The following is a 17,035-nucleotide window of genomic DNA, read 5'->3' on the forward strand; positions in this document are numbered from 1 at the left end:
ACTGATGTCATAAAACACCATGACCAAGGCAACTTACAAAAGAGTTTAATTGGGCTTCTGGTTCAGAGGGTCAGAGTCCATGATGGCAGAGACATGGCAAGCAGGGACCACTGAGAACAGAGACTGCACTGGGGTGGCAGTGGGAGACTTTTGAAGCCTCGAGGCAAGCCTCCGACCAGGCCACACCTCCTTCTCCTTCCCAAACTGCTCCACCAACACATGAGCCTTTGGAAGTTATTCTCATTCAAACCACTACAGGGGATAAGCCCTTGGCTGGGAGTTCAAAGACTAGTGAGAGGGATGGAAGTGTGTTTCAAGGCTCTGGAGGGAACTGGCCGTGCAGAAAGGCCAGGAAGCCCTTCTTTATTAGTTGACTTTTCTGCTACTGGGATAAAACATCATGGCCAAGACAGCTTATAGAAGGCCTTATAGCTCCAGAGGAATAGCAGTCCATCACTGTCACTGCAGGGAAGCTGGCAAGCAGGACCCCTCAAAGCTGGGCTGTCCCAGTTTGGCATGGTTGGGTCTAGTACAGCCGCAGCACTAGGCCAGCTGAGTGCCACCTGCTTGTGCCAGACCTAGTCCCACCTGCAGCTTGGGGATGGTGTTATTCATTGCCCTGCTATATTCTAGAGCCCTGTGTACAACCTGGGAACATGTGCCTGCTCTCCTGGCTAACTCCTTCACACCACCAGCCTCGTCTTCCTCAGCTGTGGAAGACGTAAGCTAACAGTATGAATGAGCCACACAGCATCATCATTAGTTTATCCCCGGGCATGGGGAAAAAAGTGGTTTCTTTTTACTTTTTCTTTCTTTTTTTCTTTTTTTCCATTTGTTTTCTTTTTGTTGTTGTTATTTTTGTTTTTCAAGACAGGGTTTCCCTGTGTAGCTTTGGAGCCTGTCCTGGAACTCAGACTAGCCTTGAACTCACAGAAATCTGCCTGCCTCTGCCAGCCTCCTGAGTGCTGGGATCAAAGGTGTGTGTCACCTGTGCCTGGCTGGAGAGTGGCTTCTAAGAGCACAGGCCACTCTGGCCTCCTAGCAGTCCCTGGTCTTTATGTCTTTGCCTCTGAGCAACATGTTCCTCCTGCCTGTCAGGGCCTCTGGCCAGAAGATGTTCTGTGTGCTTGGTAGCACTGCATTCCTCTCAATATGTGACAGTGTGTATTGACCCCAGGGCAGACGAGTAAACAAGGACACAGAAGGCAGCAAATGGCATTGGGTCACACAGCACCAACTCATGCCAAGTCTGTCTAGTGGACAAGGTTTAACACTGGCCACTTGGTCTTCTCCGGCCTCCTTCTAGAAGCATCTGAGGCAGAACAGAAGCTGGTGAGGTAGGACTAGCTGGAGAAGAAATGTCTGCTTGGAATCTCAGCATGGGTGCATTGTTGCTTTAGTTCTGGTGAGAGCAGCAGTTGCTGTCCACAGCCAGCTGGGGCTTGTGTGAAGGCCAGAGAGACTGAGGCTGGTTCCACCCAAGCTGACTCCATGACTCCTGGAAGGTTCTCAACCCTCAGCCACAGGAGACCCGCTGGGTCTATCTCTTCTCTTTTAGTGGCCTTTTCTCTGGAAACTCTTTGAAGAAGGGCAGGTCCTCCGACTCAGTAAGACCTGCTACTGTGGCCCACAATCACCAGAAGATGCAGGACAGAGTCAAACCTTGGGGTCCAGCCCCCACCCCCATCGCTCTGTCCCTAAGGCCTAGGAAGCAGATGAATACAAGGGGAACTCCATGGCCCACTTTTGTGTTCAGCCCACATTCCACTGCTGGGCTTACCCAGCTCCATCCAGAGCCAGCCTCATGCATGCCTCTACTGGACCCTGTACCTGCCCACCAAGTGCTGATAACCCCGGCCTGCAGATGGGCCCAGCACAGGCTCTGCAATCCTCCAAGTGGCTCCAGGCCTGGCCTGGCTGGCTTCTCCTGTCAGGAGCTAGTCTGGGGAGTGCCAAGGGCTCCCAGGATACTCCCTGCTCCCTAGCGCCTAGCATGGCACTCACATACCATGCTTGCTCTTGAGCCTGCACTTCCATTTTCCCCCTCTGAAGTGGGCACTGTGATGCTGGCCTCCTGTGTGCCCTGTGAGGAGTGTTGTGCTTCCCTGCTGCTTCAATGCATGGCTTTACAGTGTGATACTCTCTGCCAGGAAAATGAAGCTCAGAGAAGAACCTGCAGAGTCAGCCACTGGGAGACAAGTTGAGATCCAGGCCCGGGCAGTAGGCCTGAGTGGCTGGGCCTCAGGGGCACCACGGCTCTAGGACTCTGCCTGAATGCTCATACCCAGTCTAGAGTCCCCGAGAGGAAGGCAGAGCCCACGCTTCCTTCCCTCACCTGGTGAGACAATGGGTCACTGCTATCTGCAGGTGTCACCATGATCTATATCACTGGAAGCCGGGAGACCACCCTGGCTCATTCCTGGGAGGGAGAACAAAGAGCGTCAGTGTTTGTCTTCAGAGACACAGACTGGGAAGGCAAGATGGAGGGTAGGAGGATTGGAGGGAATCAGGCAGCAAGGTCCCAGCCTCAATGCTGTGAGAGGCACCTATGTGGGCCACCTTTACCACCCATGACCTTGCTGCATAGCCTTGGATTCTCTGATGCCCACTCTCTCATCTTCTCTGTCTCTAAAATGTGGGCAAGAATTGAGCAAAAGTGACTTCTGCCTGCGCTGGAGAAATCGGGGAAAACTTCCCATTGCAGAAGAAACAGTTTAGTGGGCCTTGCAGAGTCAGCAGGAGTTCTCTGAGTTGACAAGGGGCTCAGATATTCTAGGCCCAACCACAGAATCAGAGCATGGGAGTTAATGGACAATGATTTAATTTCATGAAGGATATATGGTCCTTGTTTTAAAAATAGAAATAAATGTAATGTTGAGAATAGAATTGAAATCCTCAGGAGTCAGTTAATACTGGGCATGGTTTTGAATGCAAGCAAGAAGGGCCTCTGCTGTAAAGCTTTTTGAGATTCCAGGCAGAAAAGTATGAGCAGTGAGCTGTCTCTTGGAAGCAGAGCTGGGCCTGTGGACAGGCAGATTTCCTGGTTTGGGGCCTGAGGGCAGTAGGGACCAACAGGAGAGCACTGACCCTAGAGGATCAGAAGGGATTCTTGGTCCTGGGGGAGGGGCTTCGAGTACATGTCTTCTGGGGTGAGCCTGATCAGTGGCCCTAGGCTCTGACCAAGTATCTGGGAGTCCCAGAATGGCTTAGCTGTGGTTTCTGAAGACTGTGGCCATGGGCTATGGCATCTGGAAGAGAACCTGGTGCTCTGAAATCACAATGGGACCATGCCAGGTCTTTACTTGTCTTCAAGATTTGGACCTCTGACGGCCACTGCCTAGAGTGGGGTGTGTCGTACAGCAAGGGCCAGAGCCAGCAACAGCACCACTGTCTTGCAGTGGGTGGTCCTCTGTCCTTCTGGGGGCAGAGCCACAGGCCATGGGCTGTGGGGCCTCTGGGCCCTCTCCTCTGGCTCATGGTGCCATTCACTCTCCCACTCTCATAGCCCTTTTGCCTGTGGGACCCAGTCTCACCTTCCAAGTGAAGCAGTCAGAGCAGCCTGGACATCTTGAACCTCTGTCACATTGTCGTTTGGACAATCCCAGCATCCAGAGTCCAGGTGAGGTGGAGTAGAGAGTACAAGAAACCTGTGGTCACCAGGAAGTCACCTCACCAGCTGGAACAAGAAGGGCAGATCTCTTGTACAGTCTATTCTCTCCAATTAGGAGATGACAGGAACTAATTAGTGTTAATGAGGGCCAATGCATCAGGCCCTGAAATTAGGTGGCTCTGTTTGCATTTGAGATTGGGCCTGTGTGGCTGTCTTGACCATCACGGGTAGGTGCTCCGCCACATGCATAGTTTCTTCTGGCCTCCACTTTACTATGAGACCAGGCACATAGGTACACATGTCTGCTGGCCATAGTGTCCTCCTGGGTGCCCACTTGTGCACCTACCACACACATACACATGCACAGATATGTATGGGCATGCACTCACATACACACAGCAGTGCAACAAACTGCTAATCTTTCTAGATTCAGACCTAGTTTGCAAAGCAGACCCCCAAAGCTAAGCCATGCTCCAGCTCTTAGCATCACCCTCCCCCATACCCAACCCCTCCCCCCCCAAGATCCAGCCATGGCCCCACAGGAACAGTGAACATGGCAGTGGGGCTGACTGTCTACACAGGGTAATCATACTCCCTCCCTCTGCCTGCTGCAGCAGGGGGATGCAGGATAATGATGTTCAATGTCCCACACTCTGGGTTCCCTGCCCTCTGGGCCTGTGGTCATCCTGAGTGAGAGAGATGGGGAGGAGGCATGAACCTGACTTCTGCCGGGCAGTACAAGCCACTGAGGAGGCTGTGCAGGGCCAGAGCTTTGTAAGCAGGGGCTTGGTCACCAAGGAGCTGGGGAGCTCCTCCCAGGACTCAGGGATTAACACTGGGCTTCCCAGAACACCCTGGCACTTTCCAGATCTGGAAGCAGCAGCCCAACTTTGACATTAAGCAACTGTGGATTGTGAGATAAAATACAAGCAAGCAAAAAAAAAAAAAAAAAGTGTCAGGAATGTGTAAGGTAAAAGGCGATTCAGAGGCAGCTCTTACTCTTACCTCTGGGCAGGGTCCTCAAAGTTGCAGAAATGTGGGATGCTGTGCATCTTTTTGTAAGGAACTGAGGGCTCTGAGGAGGGACAGCTTGCGATATTTGGGGTTATAAGAATCACAAGTCCAGTTTCCATGTTATGTGATGTTGGACAAGCCTGTCTACCTACCAGGTCCTCTGATCTCTCAATAGAATAAAGCAGAAGAGTTTTGTTAAATACCCTAGCTGGCTTAGACTCTGACTGTGTAGCTAACCTGGAACTTACAACCTTCCTGCTTTGTTCTCCCAAGCGCTGGGACTACAGGGATGTGCCATGTCTGAACCTGGGACCACTCCTTGTTACTGGGCCTCACAGTTGGTGCAGCTGGTCCCATGTCTGTGAGAGAGGCCCAGACCTAGATTCCTTTCCTTCCCTCCTCGTCTCTTCTTTCCTTTTCCCAGGACCCACTGGGTGCCCCTCCCTCTGCAGCAGACATCATACTCAAGGCTGGAATTCTTCACTGGCCAAACAGATGAGGGCTCTGTTCTCTCTGAGCTTTATAGCAGCCCTCTCTGAAGTAACTGGACACCTAGTGGGGGCAGAGTGGGAAAGAAAGGGGTTCTTGCTTGGGCCCTCTGTGAAAAGGCCAAGCAAATGCATGCATATTACACAGCAGAGAGAATCTCAGAATGCTGTGCAGGAGTCGAGGAGAGAAGGGCTTGGGCAGGTGGGCTACAGGCCACACATAGGTTCTTTGTTCACCAGTCATTGCTGCAGTGCACAAGCACCAGGGTCCTCTGCTGTCTCTGGAGTCACCTTATGGGGCTCAGGCATGAAATGACTTGGCCAGGTTGACATAGCTCCCACAGACAGGACAGGAGCCACTCAGGGTTCATGCTTTAAAGCCTGCTTCTCACCCCAAGCATCCAGCAAACATGCAGCAGTGTTCCTGTGGTCCCTGGGAACTTCACAGAGCCCTGGGCAGGGGGTCTTCCTATCCCTTAATTACCAGGCAGAGTGAGGAAATAAAACATCTCTCTCACATCCTTCCTCTCTCAGTGAGAACGCTCCCAGGCCTCCTGATCTCAGCAGGGCCCTGCGCTCCTCAGGCCACCTCACTAAGTGGCTTTGCCCAGTGATACCCACATGCAGAGCCTCCAAATGAAAGACAGCTGCTTCCCTCTGGGAGTCACAGCCCATGGTCAAGGCTAGGTAGGGGACTGATGTCCAGGCCCCACACGAGGCTTCAGTAAGAGATGTGGTCCACCTGAGTTGGTAAGAGGCCATCCATCTGGCCAGGAAGAGGTTGGTTCACACACACACACACACACACACACACACACACACACACACACACACACACACACACCCTGTGTGGCCCTGTGTGTGGTATAGGCAGTGCCAAGATTCAACATTCACAACAGATTGTCTTCTCTCTGCTCTAGTGAGGGCCTGGGTTTGGGCCAGCCTTGCTTTGTAAGGGATGAGGCCTGTTCACTGCATGTGCCCAGGAGCATGGTCTAAAGTTCTGCTTCCTAAGGAGTTGGGATAACAGCTCACTTCTGGAGGATGTCTCTGCTTCCTCCCATGTGGACACAGTGAACTCGGAGCAGCTGAGGTCATACAAGGTGATAATCAGGGAGAAGATCCCACTGGGGTGTCTATTGCACTTGACCCTTGTTCTAGTCTCATTTCAGTTGCTATAATAAAATGACCCCACCAAAAGCAACTAAAGGAAAAAAAGTTATTTTTTTTTACAATTCCAGGTGACAGTCCATCATTGCAGAGAACTCACAGAGGCAAAGGGCTTGAAACAGCCAGGCATAATGCATCCACAGTTGAAGCAAGGAAAAGCAATGCACCCACGTTGCTGACTGCTTCTGCTCGGCTGGCTTTCTTCACTCTTACACAGCTCAGGGCCCAGCCTGGAGAATGATACCACCCACAGTGGACTGAGTCTTTCCACATCCCTCAGCAATCAAGACAATTCTCCAGTTGAGGCTCTCTTCCCTTATAGATTGTGGTCCCTAGATTGCCACCACATCCTGTAGTTTGAGGTAGGCTTTCTAATTGTGGGCAGTTCCATGCTTTGCCCTGCCAGCTTTGAGACACCACAAACACTGTCCCAACCTAGGTGCCAAATGAAACCAGGCTTCTGGGTTCAAATGTTGGCCCAAGAGCTGTGCTACTCCAGGCACATAACTTCACATCTCTGATCTGTAAGATAGACATAATTATTATACCTACTTTGTGGGTTGTCACAAGAATTAAATGAGTTTCTAAATGTAGTGTTGTAATGTGTGTCATCTCTTCTCACTTGTTACATCACCATTATTGCCTCAATCTCCTTTCCAACACGCATGGCTAATCCTCTGGATCCCTCAGTGTTCCTTAAAATTAGGAGACCACTGATACAGCCCCCACCTCCTGCTCAGTCTTTCTCTGAAGCTAGACTGTCCTAGAGCCAGGTCCTCTTCACTCCACACCAGCTCTCTACGATGGCTTGAGCCAAAGCAAGTGATTCCAAGTTTTGCTGTGTCTTCTCAGCCCAGGTCCTTAACCTCTCTGGACCCTTCTCCCCATAAAACAGTCACTCACCTTTTCCTCCCTGGGTCTCGTGAGAGTCAAGTGAGGTCACAAAACGAAGGGTTTCAGGAGGTGTCAGGCAAAAGCATTGGTGCAGAGTTGGGCTGTGGCTGATGTATAGCAGGAGTAGATTTGGTTAGATACCAGAAAGAACTTCCCCACCTGCAGAGACACAAGACTGAGGCTGTCCGCTCTGAAGGTCTTTAAGACCCATTGACTGTGTAGAGACAGTGCCAATTCAGGCCTCAGTTTCCCCATCTGAGAAAGAGAATTGCAATGGCTACCCTATTGGGTCACTGTTGGTCAGTGTACTGGGACCTGAGATCTGTGCACATGCCTCCTGTGAGCTGCTGTGAATGACTGACATGGTTCCTGACAGGTAGGTTGGGTAGAAAGAGCACTGGCTTAGGAAACACAGACCTGGCTTGCAGCCTGCTGCTTAGCAGCTGTGTGGCTTTGGGAAGGTTATTTCACTTCTCTGGTCAGCTCTTTGGCTGTCAACCAGGGATGATGATAAATCTTCTTTGTGGGGTTATGGGTTGTCAGATGAGACAATGCCAGCAATGACAAGGAAATACAGTTTCCCTTTTCCACTTGCAAGTGGGGAATTCATTCAAGACACCACGCAGCCCACCCCCATCCAGTTCTCTCAGCCAGTATGTTCCTTGTCTCCTGGGCCAGATGTGTCACCTGTTTGAGCCTGTCAGACACTTAGTCACAGCAATGATGACCAGGAGACTTCTCTCATTTTTCTGCAGGGGCTGGGGGACAGGTCCATTAGGAATTCCTGGGGTCCTCTACCCCCTCCCTCCCACTCAGACCTATGCCCCTGCCCTCCCAGTTCCCAGGCCCCCTTAATACCCATGAACCCATTCAGCATTTCAGTCTTGCCAGGTTGCCCCAGCAACAGCACTATGAATTTTGGGATGGATCACTAAGCCTTTCAAAGGGTCTCCTTCCCACTCCAGGCTCTGTGGGATGAAGGGTAGGAAGGGAGGGCAGATGAGGGTGAGGCACAGCCACCACGAGGCAGAGAGGGCCTGCTGAGCAAGGCCAGGGACCTGGGCAGCTGACATAGAGCCCAACACTTGGAACTACAGGGAGTTCAGCGGACTGGCTGTCCCTGGAATCACCTCCCTGGAGGACTTAACCTGGGGAAAATAACTTTGTCTCAGTAGTCCCTGAGACCTCTAGTGTGTTGGGGCTAATGAGCCATGTCTTCAGCTGAAACCCAGGAATGCCACCTCCCAACGTGGAGGATCCAATGAGGACAGTGTGCCAAGTGCTTTTGGGAGCCAGCCCAAGGCAAAGTACATTCTGAGGAGGATGCAGGGTAAAGGGTAGAGCAGCATGCTGTCGGAGCCTGGGGCCTTGTGAAATGAGAACTCAGAGACAGTCCCCACCAAGTTGCTGTCTTTGAGGACTGCCTGATGGGAGGTACCCTGGGAAGGGTCTGAATGTAACAGGGGAAGGGGGAAGGGGCAGAGCCCCAAACCTGGCTGAACTCACAAGCTTGATGGGGCCTCCCAGATGCTGCTTTATCCTGTGGCCCCAGGACGTTCACGCCTCACTGAGCACCCAGCAGGAAAGGCTATCCTTTGAATTCAGTTTCACTGCAGAAGCCCTGCCCTCAGGCGCCGCCCCTCTGGAGCCTAATTAGGCTTTCACACCAACCCCCTTCACTGTGTCAGCCCTGTGCCATGGGCAGACTCCCCAGGATTTCAGGCCAATTGCTTGTTTATGAGCCCAGCCCGTCTGTCTTGGGAAGAGGCCCAGAGGCACTCCAGTGAGCAAACAAGCCCTCCCCACCCTGCAGCCAGAACTTGATGGCCAAAACTGGTGCTGCACTCCCAAGCGCCTTACATGTTAGTGTGGGTTTAAGTGCCCTACTCAGCTGTGTAACATTTTTTCCAGTTCTGGGACCTTCTAGCCACTTGGCAGGCTTTATGGGTTCATCCAACCCAGGGTAGTGATAAGACCATGCACTTTGCTGAGTTTCTATGAGGATCAAGTGAGATTACAGGCCCTGGCATCATCATCAGCTTCCATTAAAAAAAAAAAAAAAAAAAAAAAAAAACTCAGTCCCTTCCCCCACCCCCACCCTGCACCCAACCCCCAGTCCTCCTCCCCACACACTGGACTGAAGTGTTTTGTTCTGTGCCTGGCCTAGCATGGTCAGGGCACTCAGAGGATGTGGCTATTAACATCGCTGTCTGAGGATTGGTTATTGATCTTCACTAGACTTGAGTGGTGGTGGTAGCAATGAGGGTGAACACAACCACCTACCTGTCTCTATTGGACTAAGCCTAGGGTTAGCTGTAGTAGGTACTGGGAGAAGGGGGGAAAGGAAAGGAATATGCTGGGTGTTTAAATCTTGGCAGCTCATCAGTCTCTTCCATCCTGGCAGTGACAATGGGCAGGGTTTAGGGAGATGGAACTGAGTGTCCTCATGTTCTAGGTGAGGGGTGCAGGCTCCTCCAGAGTAGAGGACACTATCAGAGACAGCCCCACCACCACCCCCAGCTTGTTGGAGTAGCATGGAAACATTGGTTCCTCCCCTGCCACCCAGCAATGGCTCCTCCCTGGACATAGCATCCTCTGCTGGCAGGGTGTTTGCAGGCTAAGCTGGGCCTGGGTGTGCTTCCCCAGATGGAGGTCTCTGCATCCTGCTCTGGGGGTGGTAAAGGCAAAAGGAGTGATTTATGAACCCAGTTATTCTTACTCAGAGCACCCCTCCCAGCCCCGTATCCCTGCAGATGGGCCGAGCTGCCATCTGGGGCCATGAGAGGGGCAAGATTAATAAAGCTGTCTGGCCCAGGCGGGAGCCTGCTGAGGAAAGCCCCAGGGCACTGCATAACCTCAGCCCCATCCCTGCCCTCTCTGGGCCTAGGGGCTCCCATCTGTCAGGGGGATGGCAGGGCTGGGTCCTGCCCCTACAGCCTTCAGCTGGCTTGGGGGAGGAAATGAGCATCTTTCCCAGGCTTTGTGCTTGGCTACTTAGGGATCTTGGGGACCAAGGCATGACTCCTCCTCTCCCACAGACACTATTTTGCCAGGAGCTCTGGTTTTCAGTTAAGTGACCCGTGTCTGGATCAGAAACATCTTACTAAGCAGGTCAGCGAACTCAGGCAACTTGGTTTTATCTCTGAGCCGCAGTCTCCTCACCTCTAAGAGGACTCGCCTCTTAGGTAAATATTTAATGGGAATACAGGAGAAAGCTGAACAGAGCCAGGTGCTTGATGAATGTTCTATCTTATAGTTACCATTAATTGGCACGGTATTGGAACAATTAATTTGAATGTAAGACCACTTAGGACAATGCCATTTGTACCCACGCTGACCATGTACTGCATCCATGATCCTCCCCACACCCTCCTTCACTCATAACCCGTGATTTGGGTCAGACACTGTTTACTTACTCCTGATGTGTGATGACCACAGCGCCTGCCTCATCCTTCCAAGTCTTCTCTCGCCTCTGGCACTATTGATTCTTTTGGCCACCTTTGGTTTCAAAACTAATCATGGCAATTTGATTATCCCAAGTGACTATCCCAAGGTCTCAGGGGGCTTGATAAGGTAGGGGATATCCCAGGCTCTGAAGCACCAGTGAGATAATTAATGGAGCCATATATACTAGGCAGACAGGAGCCTAACTGTGGGACAGGCTCTCCAGGAAGACAGACAGGAAAAGGAGTGTGGCAGGAGGAGGGCTTAGCCTCAAAGATGGGGAGGTCTGTGTGCCGGCAGACAGCATGCATGTGGTGGATGATCCTTGGTGAGGAATTAAGTGCTGGCTGCCCACCCCTCCTAGACACCGGGTTGGCTCCTGTGCAACCTATATTCTCTACCCCAGCAGCTGTATTCAGAGGAAAATGAGGCATGACAGAGTTAAGACCATAGGTTGAGATGAAAGACAAGTGTGATGGTGCTGGACCAAGGCTGGGATTGGCCAGGGGAAGAGAAAGGCTTGGGAAACCATGACCCAGCCCTGTTCCCCTAAGTCCCATGGCCTAGCATGGATTAGCTGCAGAACCACACACCTTTCTAATGACCCCAGAGATGTGACAAGTCAGGTGGCTTCATCTTGTTCAGTGAAGTCTCTCTTTATGAAGATCTTGGTCTTGTCAGACCTGGGTTCTCTCTCCTCTGCCTTTCCTAGTTGAGTTCTGCCAAGGAGTACATAGAACCTCCTCTTGTGCCAGGACCAATTTCTAGGGAATCCTCACCAGACAGACCTACTTATATGGCAAGCAGAGGGATGGATGGATGGATGGATGGATTATATTAGTGGATGGAAGTTGAATGGATGAGTTGTGGATAGATGGATAGATGAATGGATGGGTAGGTAGATAGTTGGATGGTTAAGTAGGAGGAAGTATGTGTGCATTGCTGGGTGGATAGATGGATGGGTGGGTAGGTGAATGGGTGGGTGGGTAGATGAATGGGGTTGTTAGGTATATGGATGGATGAACAGACCAACAGATGAATAGACAGATGAATCAGTGAATCAGTAAATTAGAAAAAGAAGGGATGGTAGGAAGGAGAATCTGCCACCCAGCATGTACTTAACTGGTCCCAAGTGGGCTTTCACTTGAGAGAGAGCATCTGAGCAGGTGTTTTGAGACCTTAAAATCCTTCTGTCTCCCCTGGGAAGGATTCTCAACTTAAGCTCTGCCAGCAGAATACAGACTTTCTCCTGAGTCTGTTCTCTAACACAGCCTGTAAGCAGGTCTAAGCTGTAGAACTCTATACCCATGTGATCAACACAAGTCTCCCAGCTTCCTTTGCCCTACTGAGAGCTAACTCTCCAAAGGAACCTTCTAGCAAATCTTCGTGCAGAAACAAGAAAGGCTCCCTGCATCCCATTTCTCCCTGATGGCAGCCTGTGTTTGCTGGGAAGGACTTGGTACCATGGCCCCATGGCAGAGGTGTGAAAAATGCCAAGGTGGCAACAGATGGGTGGCCATGTAAGCCTGCCACCTCAGGGTGGCATTGATAAGACAATAGCAGAAACCACATGAAGACACAGCTCCTGTGCAGCCGGCAGGTACTGGGGACTGCTGTGTAGGCAGGAGATAACCAGTAAAGCCCTCTCCAGCTGGCACAGCCCCATGTTTTGACAGCTTTTCATTAATGCCCTAGGCGTAGCAGGCCATTACCTGTGTGCACACCAGGAGCCCTGCATCAACTCTGCCTCAGTGTCCAATATCTTGTAACAGTAAACCTGGCAAACTGGGCTGTTGAGAGACACACCTGAGACCCTCTGACTAGGAGAGTTTTGTCCTGCCGACCCATGGAGAGCTGCCCAGGTGACACTTCTGTCCCCTGACATTGACCTCCATTGACCTGATTCTGTCCAATCTGTGTGTCCTTTCCTGCACCGCTCCTTGATCACTCTGTCATCTGTCCCCTTCAGTCTCTCTCTTGCATATGGGTCTCTTGTTTCTGAGCTGCTGACTCTGCCATTTTATCTTTTGGTTTTCTCTTTTCCATTCATTCACTCATTGGTGAAGCCGTGTTAACTGATGTCACTGTGTCGGTCTGTCCTGGACAATGAAAGTGTCTTGGTGAACACTCTGGCCATGGCTCTTGGGAAAACATGTCTCCCTGAGGTCCACACATACGTCTGAATAAGCACCCAGCACCTACAGCAGGTGGTGCCTGCAGAGTGCTGGGCTACGCAGGCAGGGTCCATCACTGGCTGGCCACACGTCATTGGCCACATTAATAGTTCTCAACTCTTCAGGAAGAATGATGATGACTCTCAGTGATGTGCTAGTGGTTTAAGATATTCCAGGCCAATCCTAGGTAAGCACATCTCAGGACCCCAAGCTTTTAGTTTACTTACTTGAAGCAGTTTCCTGACATGCTGCTGTAAGCACAGGACCCTTAGATGCTTGGGTGAGGGGTCTCTGGGCAGGCCCAGACTGTCGCTCCTGTCTCCTTGGGTTGTCTTGTAGAAAGACATGAGGAGGCAACTTCCAGCCCACTCTCCACTGCACTTATCCTGTTCAACACCCTCAGTGAAAGAGGTTCACACCAGGTCAGGTTGGCCCTGGATGCTTCTGGGCCAGGATTGAGGGACTTTTTCTATGTAATGCTCTGCCTTTATCAAACATCCATCATTCCCCTGGGCAATCTGAAAACAGGGTTTCCTCCCCCGGGGACTTGTCTGCTTTCAATCTAAGACACTGGCCCCTAAGCCTGCTAGAGATTAAGGGCTGAGTCCTGGTCTTTGGTGGGTGGATGGGTGTTGGGGGTGGAGAATACTGAAGATAACCAAGGTTTGTCTGGCCTCAGGGAACTCGGTTAAAGAACTACTGACTATGGCCGTGCCTCCTAGTAAAAACCCCTATCCTTTTAACTGTCCCCATCTCCCAGCCTGGGTCTCTGTGGCAAGGTCCCTGGTGTTCAGGGAGTGTCTGGGCAAGAGGGAAGAGATAACAGGATGGGTCCTTCAGCTAGGTATGAACCCTGCCAGGTTTCAGGCTTTTTATCTTAGAGGCAAATCTTTGCCCTTGAGAGAGGGATTGTTACTGGGTCTGCTGGATGGGGCTGGACTGGCCTCCAACTGGAGGAATCTAAGTGTCTCCCAGTGAAGAATTATTGGCCTTGTGTTTTCTAGGTGGAGCACCATGGAGGGCGACTGTCTGAGCTGCATGAAGTATCTGATGTTTGTTTTCAATTTCTTCGTATTTGTAAGTGCCCCTGGGTCTCCCCTGGGTGTTCTCTAGGTGTCCCCTGGGTATCTGACCTCTGCTGGTGACAGACCTAGCCTCCTCCCTAAAATAGCCACAGGAAGCTGAGTACCCAGAGGTAGCTGAGCCTGGCCAGTCAATTTCTTGGGAGGCCTGGCATTGACTGCCCTTCTCCTGAGTCCCTACCTCTACTCCCTTCACAGTAGACTTTTCAGCCAGGTCCTGAGATGGGAGAGCCGCTGGCAATGGATAGACTAGAGGGACTAGGAAGATGGCTTGTTTATAACCCAAGTTCAGTCCCTAAGACCCACATAAAAAAGCCAAATGTGAGGGCACATGCCCATAACTCCACCTCTGGGAGACATCCAGGGACTTTACCTAACCTAACACTGTCTCAGAAACAGTGCGGATGGCTCCTGGGGAACAATGCCTGGGATTGGCCTCCACATGCACACACATGCATGTGTACCAACCCCACCCCCAATGTGATCAAGCAGTGACCGCAGAACTGTTCAGGCCAGCCTTGTAGCCACCTGTGTAATTGGGAACTCCTAAGAGGAGCCTGCCTTGGCACCCCAGCTCTGCAACTTGACACACATCTCACTCTGAACCTCAGCATCTTCATCTCTCTTGTTTTGTTTGTTTTATTTTGATTTTATTTATTTTATATTTTTTTATTTTCAAGACAGAGTTTCTCTGTGTAGCCCTGGCTGTCCTGGGCCAGGCTGTGTTGAACTCAAAAGGTCTGCTTGCCTCTGCCTCCTGAGTACTGGGATTGAAGGTGTGTGCCACCACAGCCTGGATAACATCTTCATCTCTTAATGACTCACTAAAACAGGCTTTCTGAAAATTCAGCAAAATAGATAACAAGGGGACTAGAACATGGCCAGTACAGAACAAGTTTGTCCATCTCCCTCCAAACCACGGGCTATGTATGAAGGGACAGAGGTGCCGGTATCAGGAAGCCTCTCCCATGCTAGCAGCCCACCCAATTCCCTACTTAGCCCGGCAGCCCCTTCCAGTAACAGAGCCCAATCTGCCACTTTTTGGGCTTCCATGGTCTTCTCTGATCAACCCTGGCCTTCTAGCACAGGCACTACCACTGGCCCCTCAGGACAGTCCTGGAAGAATAGCCCCTTTGCTGGCAGTGGCAGGCTGTCTACATTTCTGCCTGTCCATTTTCACATCTTTGTGTTTCCCTGGAACCCACTTCCTGGGTCTTGGAGCTAGGCATCCTACAGACAAAGTGGAATTCTCCTAGCTGGGGACCCCAGCCTATTTTTCCCATGCCTGCACCTTCCTTGTCATCTCTCAGTGGATGGCTTTAACTCCAAAGCCACCCATAGAGATGAGAGGAGCAGACCTTATTTGGAGGCTTTGTGGGGAAAATGAGGCAAAAGTGAGGTGCAACAATCAACTCTGGCGTCTCCTGCAGCCTGCCCTCTTCTCCTCCAGTCTCTCCACCCACCCACCTGATGCATCTGCCAGTAGCTTTCACCCTGCTTTCAAGTCCACAGCTTACAGACCTGCGGGGTCAGCCAGAGCCTGCAGCGACTCCCAGCCTACCTGCTGTTCTTCACTTGCACCACCGGGCCCTGTCAGCCCCCAGATTCAATGCCAAACCAGTTCCACACACAGCAGACCACTTCCAATACTGCCCCTACTCAAGAAATGGAATATAGGCCCACTGAAGTCTGCTGTGACTGCTCTGCTGGGGCTGCTGGGGGAGGTGGGAACTCAAGCTGCTGGCTAACCGTGAGGGTGCCAAGGCTCAGGAAGAGTCAGCCTCCTACTTAAAGTCACAGCTAGTAGACAGCAGACACAGCCCCTGCTCCAGCTTAAGCCACTTCACTTCTCAACCAAGATGAGCAAAGCACAGAGAGAGATGGGCCATGCAAAGGCATCAGTGAGAGGCTTTGGGACACGTATTTAAGAATGGGAGTTCAGCCAGGCAGTGGTGGCACGTGCTTGTCTTTAATCCCACACTTAGGAGGCAGAGGCAGGTAAATCTCTGAGTTCTGAGACAGGATGGCCAGAGAAGCCCTGTCTTGAGCCTCCTGAGAGAGAGACAGAGACAGAGACAGAGACAGAGAGAGAGAGAGAGAGAGAGAGAGAGAGGAGAGAGAGAGAGAGGATAAGAATGGGAGTGGGAACAAACCCTGTCACTAGTGTGGCCACTGTGAGCTCAGCATCACTCTCAGAACTTGTCCATGGAGATTTGTTCAGTGTCAGGGAGAGCTAGGCTGCAGCCTTGACTCTGCCATGAACTTGAGAGGTGACCCTTTGCAAGTCATTGGCTTCCCCTGGGCCACAGTGTGGAAACGTCATAAGCTTGGAGCTGTGACATTTAAGTAGCATATGAAAGTCGCAATTAAACCCTGTGTGACAGTCCTTCACAGCCTGCAGTGACACACAGGTCAGAAATTAGGTTGAGAGGACGTGAGCTATGCTGAAGGCCAAAGAACCACGGGCCACTCGGAGTCCCATAGAAGACTCCAAGTGGCCTGTGGGCTATGGAGATTGGGCTTAGCATGTTGAGATTCTGCCCAATCCTGCATACCTCAGCACCTGAGGTCCAGACCTCACTGTGGGGAGCTTGTGAAAGGAGCATCTAACTTCACTGTCTGTCTGTCCTCTTTTCTCCATGCCTGCCTATGGACAGCTGGGAGGAGCCTGCCTGCTGGGGGTTGGCATCTGGGTCCTCGTGGATCCCACTGGCTTCCGGGAGATTGTGGCTACCAACCCCCTGCTGACCACTGGCGCCTACATCGTCCTGGCCATGGGCGGCCTGCTGTTTCTTCTGGGCTTCCTGGGCTGCTGCGGGGCTGTCCGAGAGAACAGGTGTCTGCTGCTATTTGTGAGTGACTCATCCTTCACCCCAACTCTATGGGAAGCTGCTATGGGTGGGACATGGGGCTGCTGACTCCCAGGACAAGTTCTTCCCACCTGTGTGGCTGTCAGCAGTAAGGCCAGTGGGTCCTGAGATCTGGGGCGTTACTCATTGGTAGAGAACCTATATGCCACGCACAAAGTCCTGGGTTCGATCTCCAGCCCACTGATTGTCTTCAGTGGTCTGGAAGCCCTGAGATGTCCAGCTACTTACCCACAGTCCTGCAGGAGACTGGTGAGGAGGACTATGGCCAGGGATGCCATCCCAGAGTATC

The 17,035-nt window shown here is 51.7% G+C and overlaps 1 protein-coding gene across 2 annotated transcripts in view; it reads left to right on the plus strand.

The window, feature by feature from the left end:
- Tspan18 (tetraspanin 18) overlaps nucleotides 1-17,035 on the plus strand; it is a 128,936-nt gene that overhangs the window by 94,437 nt on the left and 17,464 nt on the right. For both annotated transcript variants that reach the window (XM_051184156.1, XM_051184155.1), the window contains exons 2-3: nucleotides 13,799-13,871; nucleotides 16,534-16,728. In XM_051184156.1, the coding sequence (XP_051040113.1) occupies nucleotides 13,809-13,871; nucleotides 16,534-16,728 (258 nt within the window). In that variant the 5' untranslated portion in view covers nucleotides 13,799-13,808. The remainder of the gene's footprint in view (nucleotides 1-13,798; nucleotides 13,872-16,533; nucleotides 16,729-17,035) is intronic.

Source organism: Phodopus roborovskii, unplaced genomic scaffold, assembly GCF_943737965.1.
Source record: "Phodopus roborovskii unplaced genomic scaffold, PHOROB, whole genome shotgun sequence".
Taxonomy (NCBI): Eukaryota; Metazoa; Chordata; class Mammalia; order Rodentia; family Cricetidae; genus Phodopus; species Phodopus roborovskii.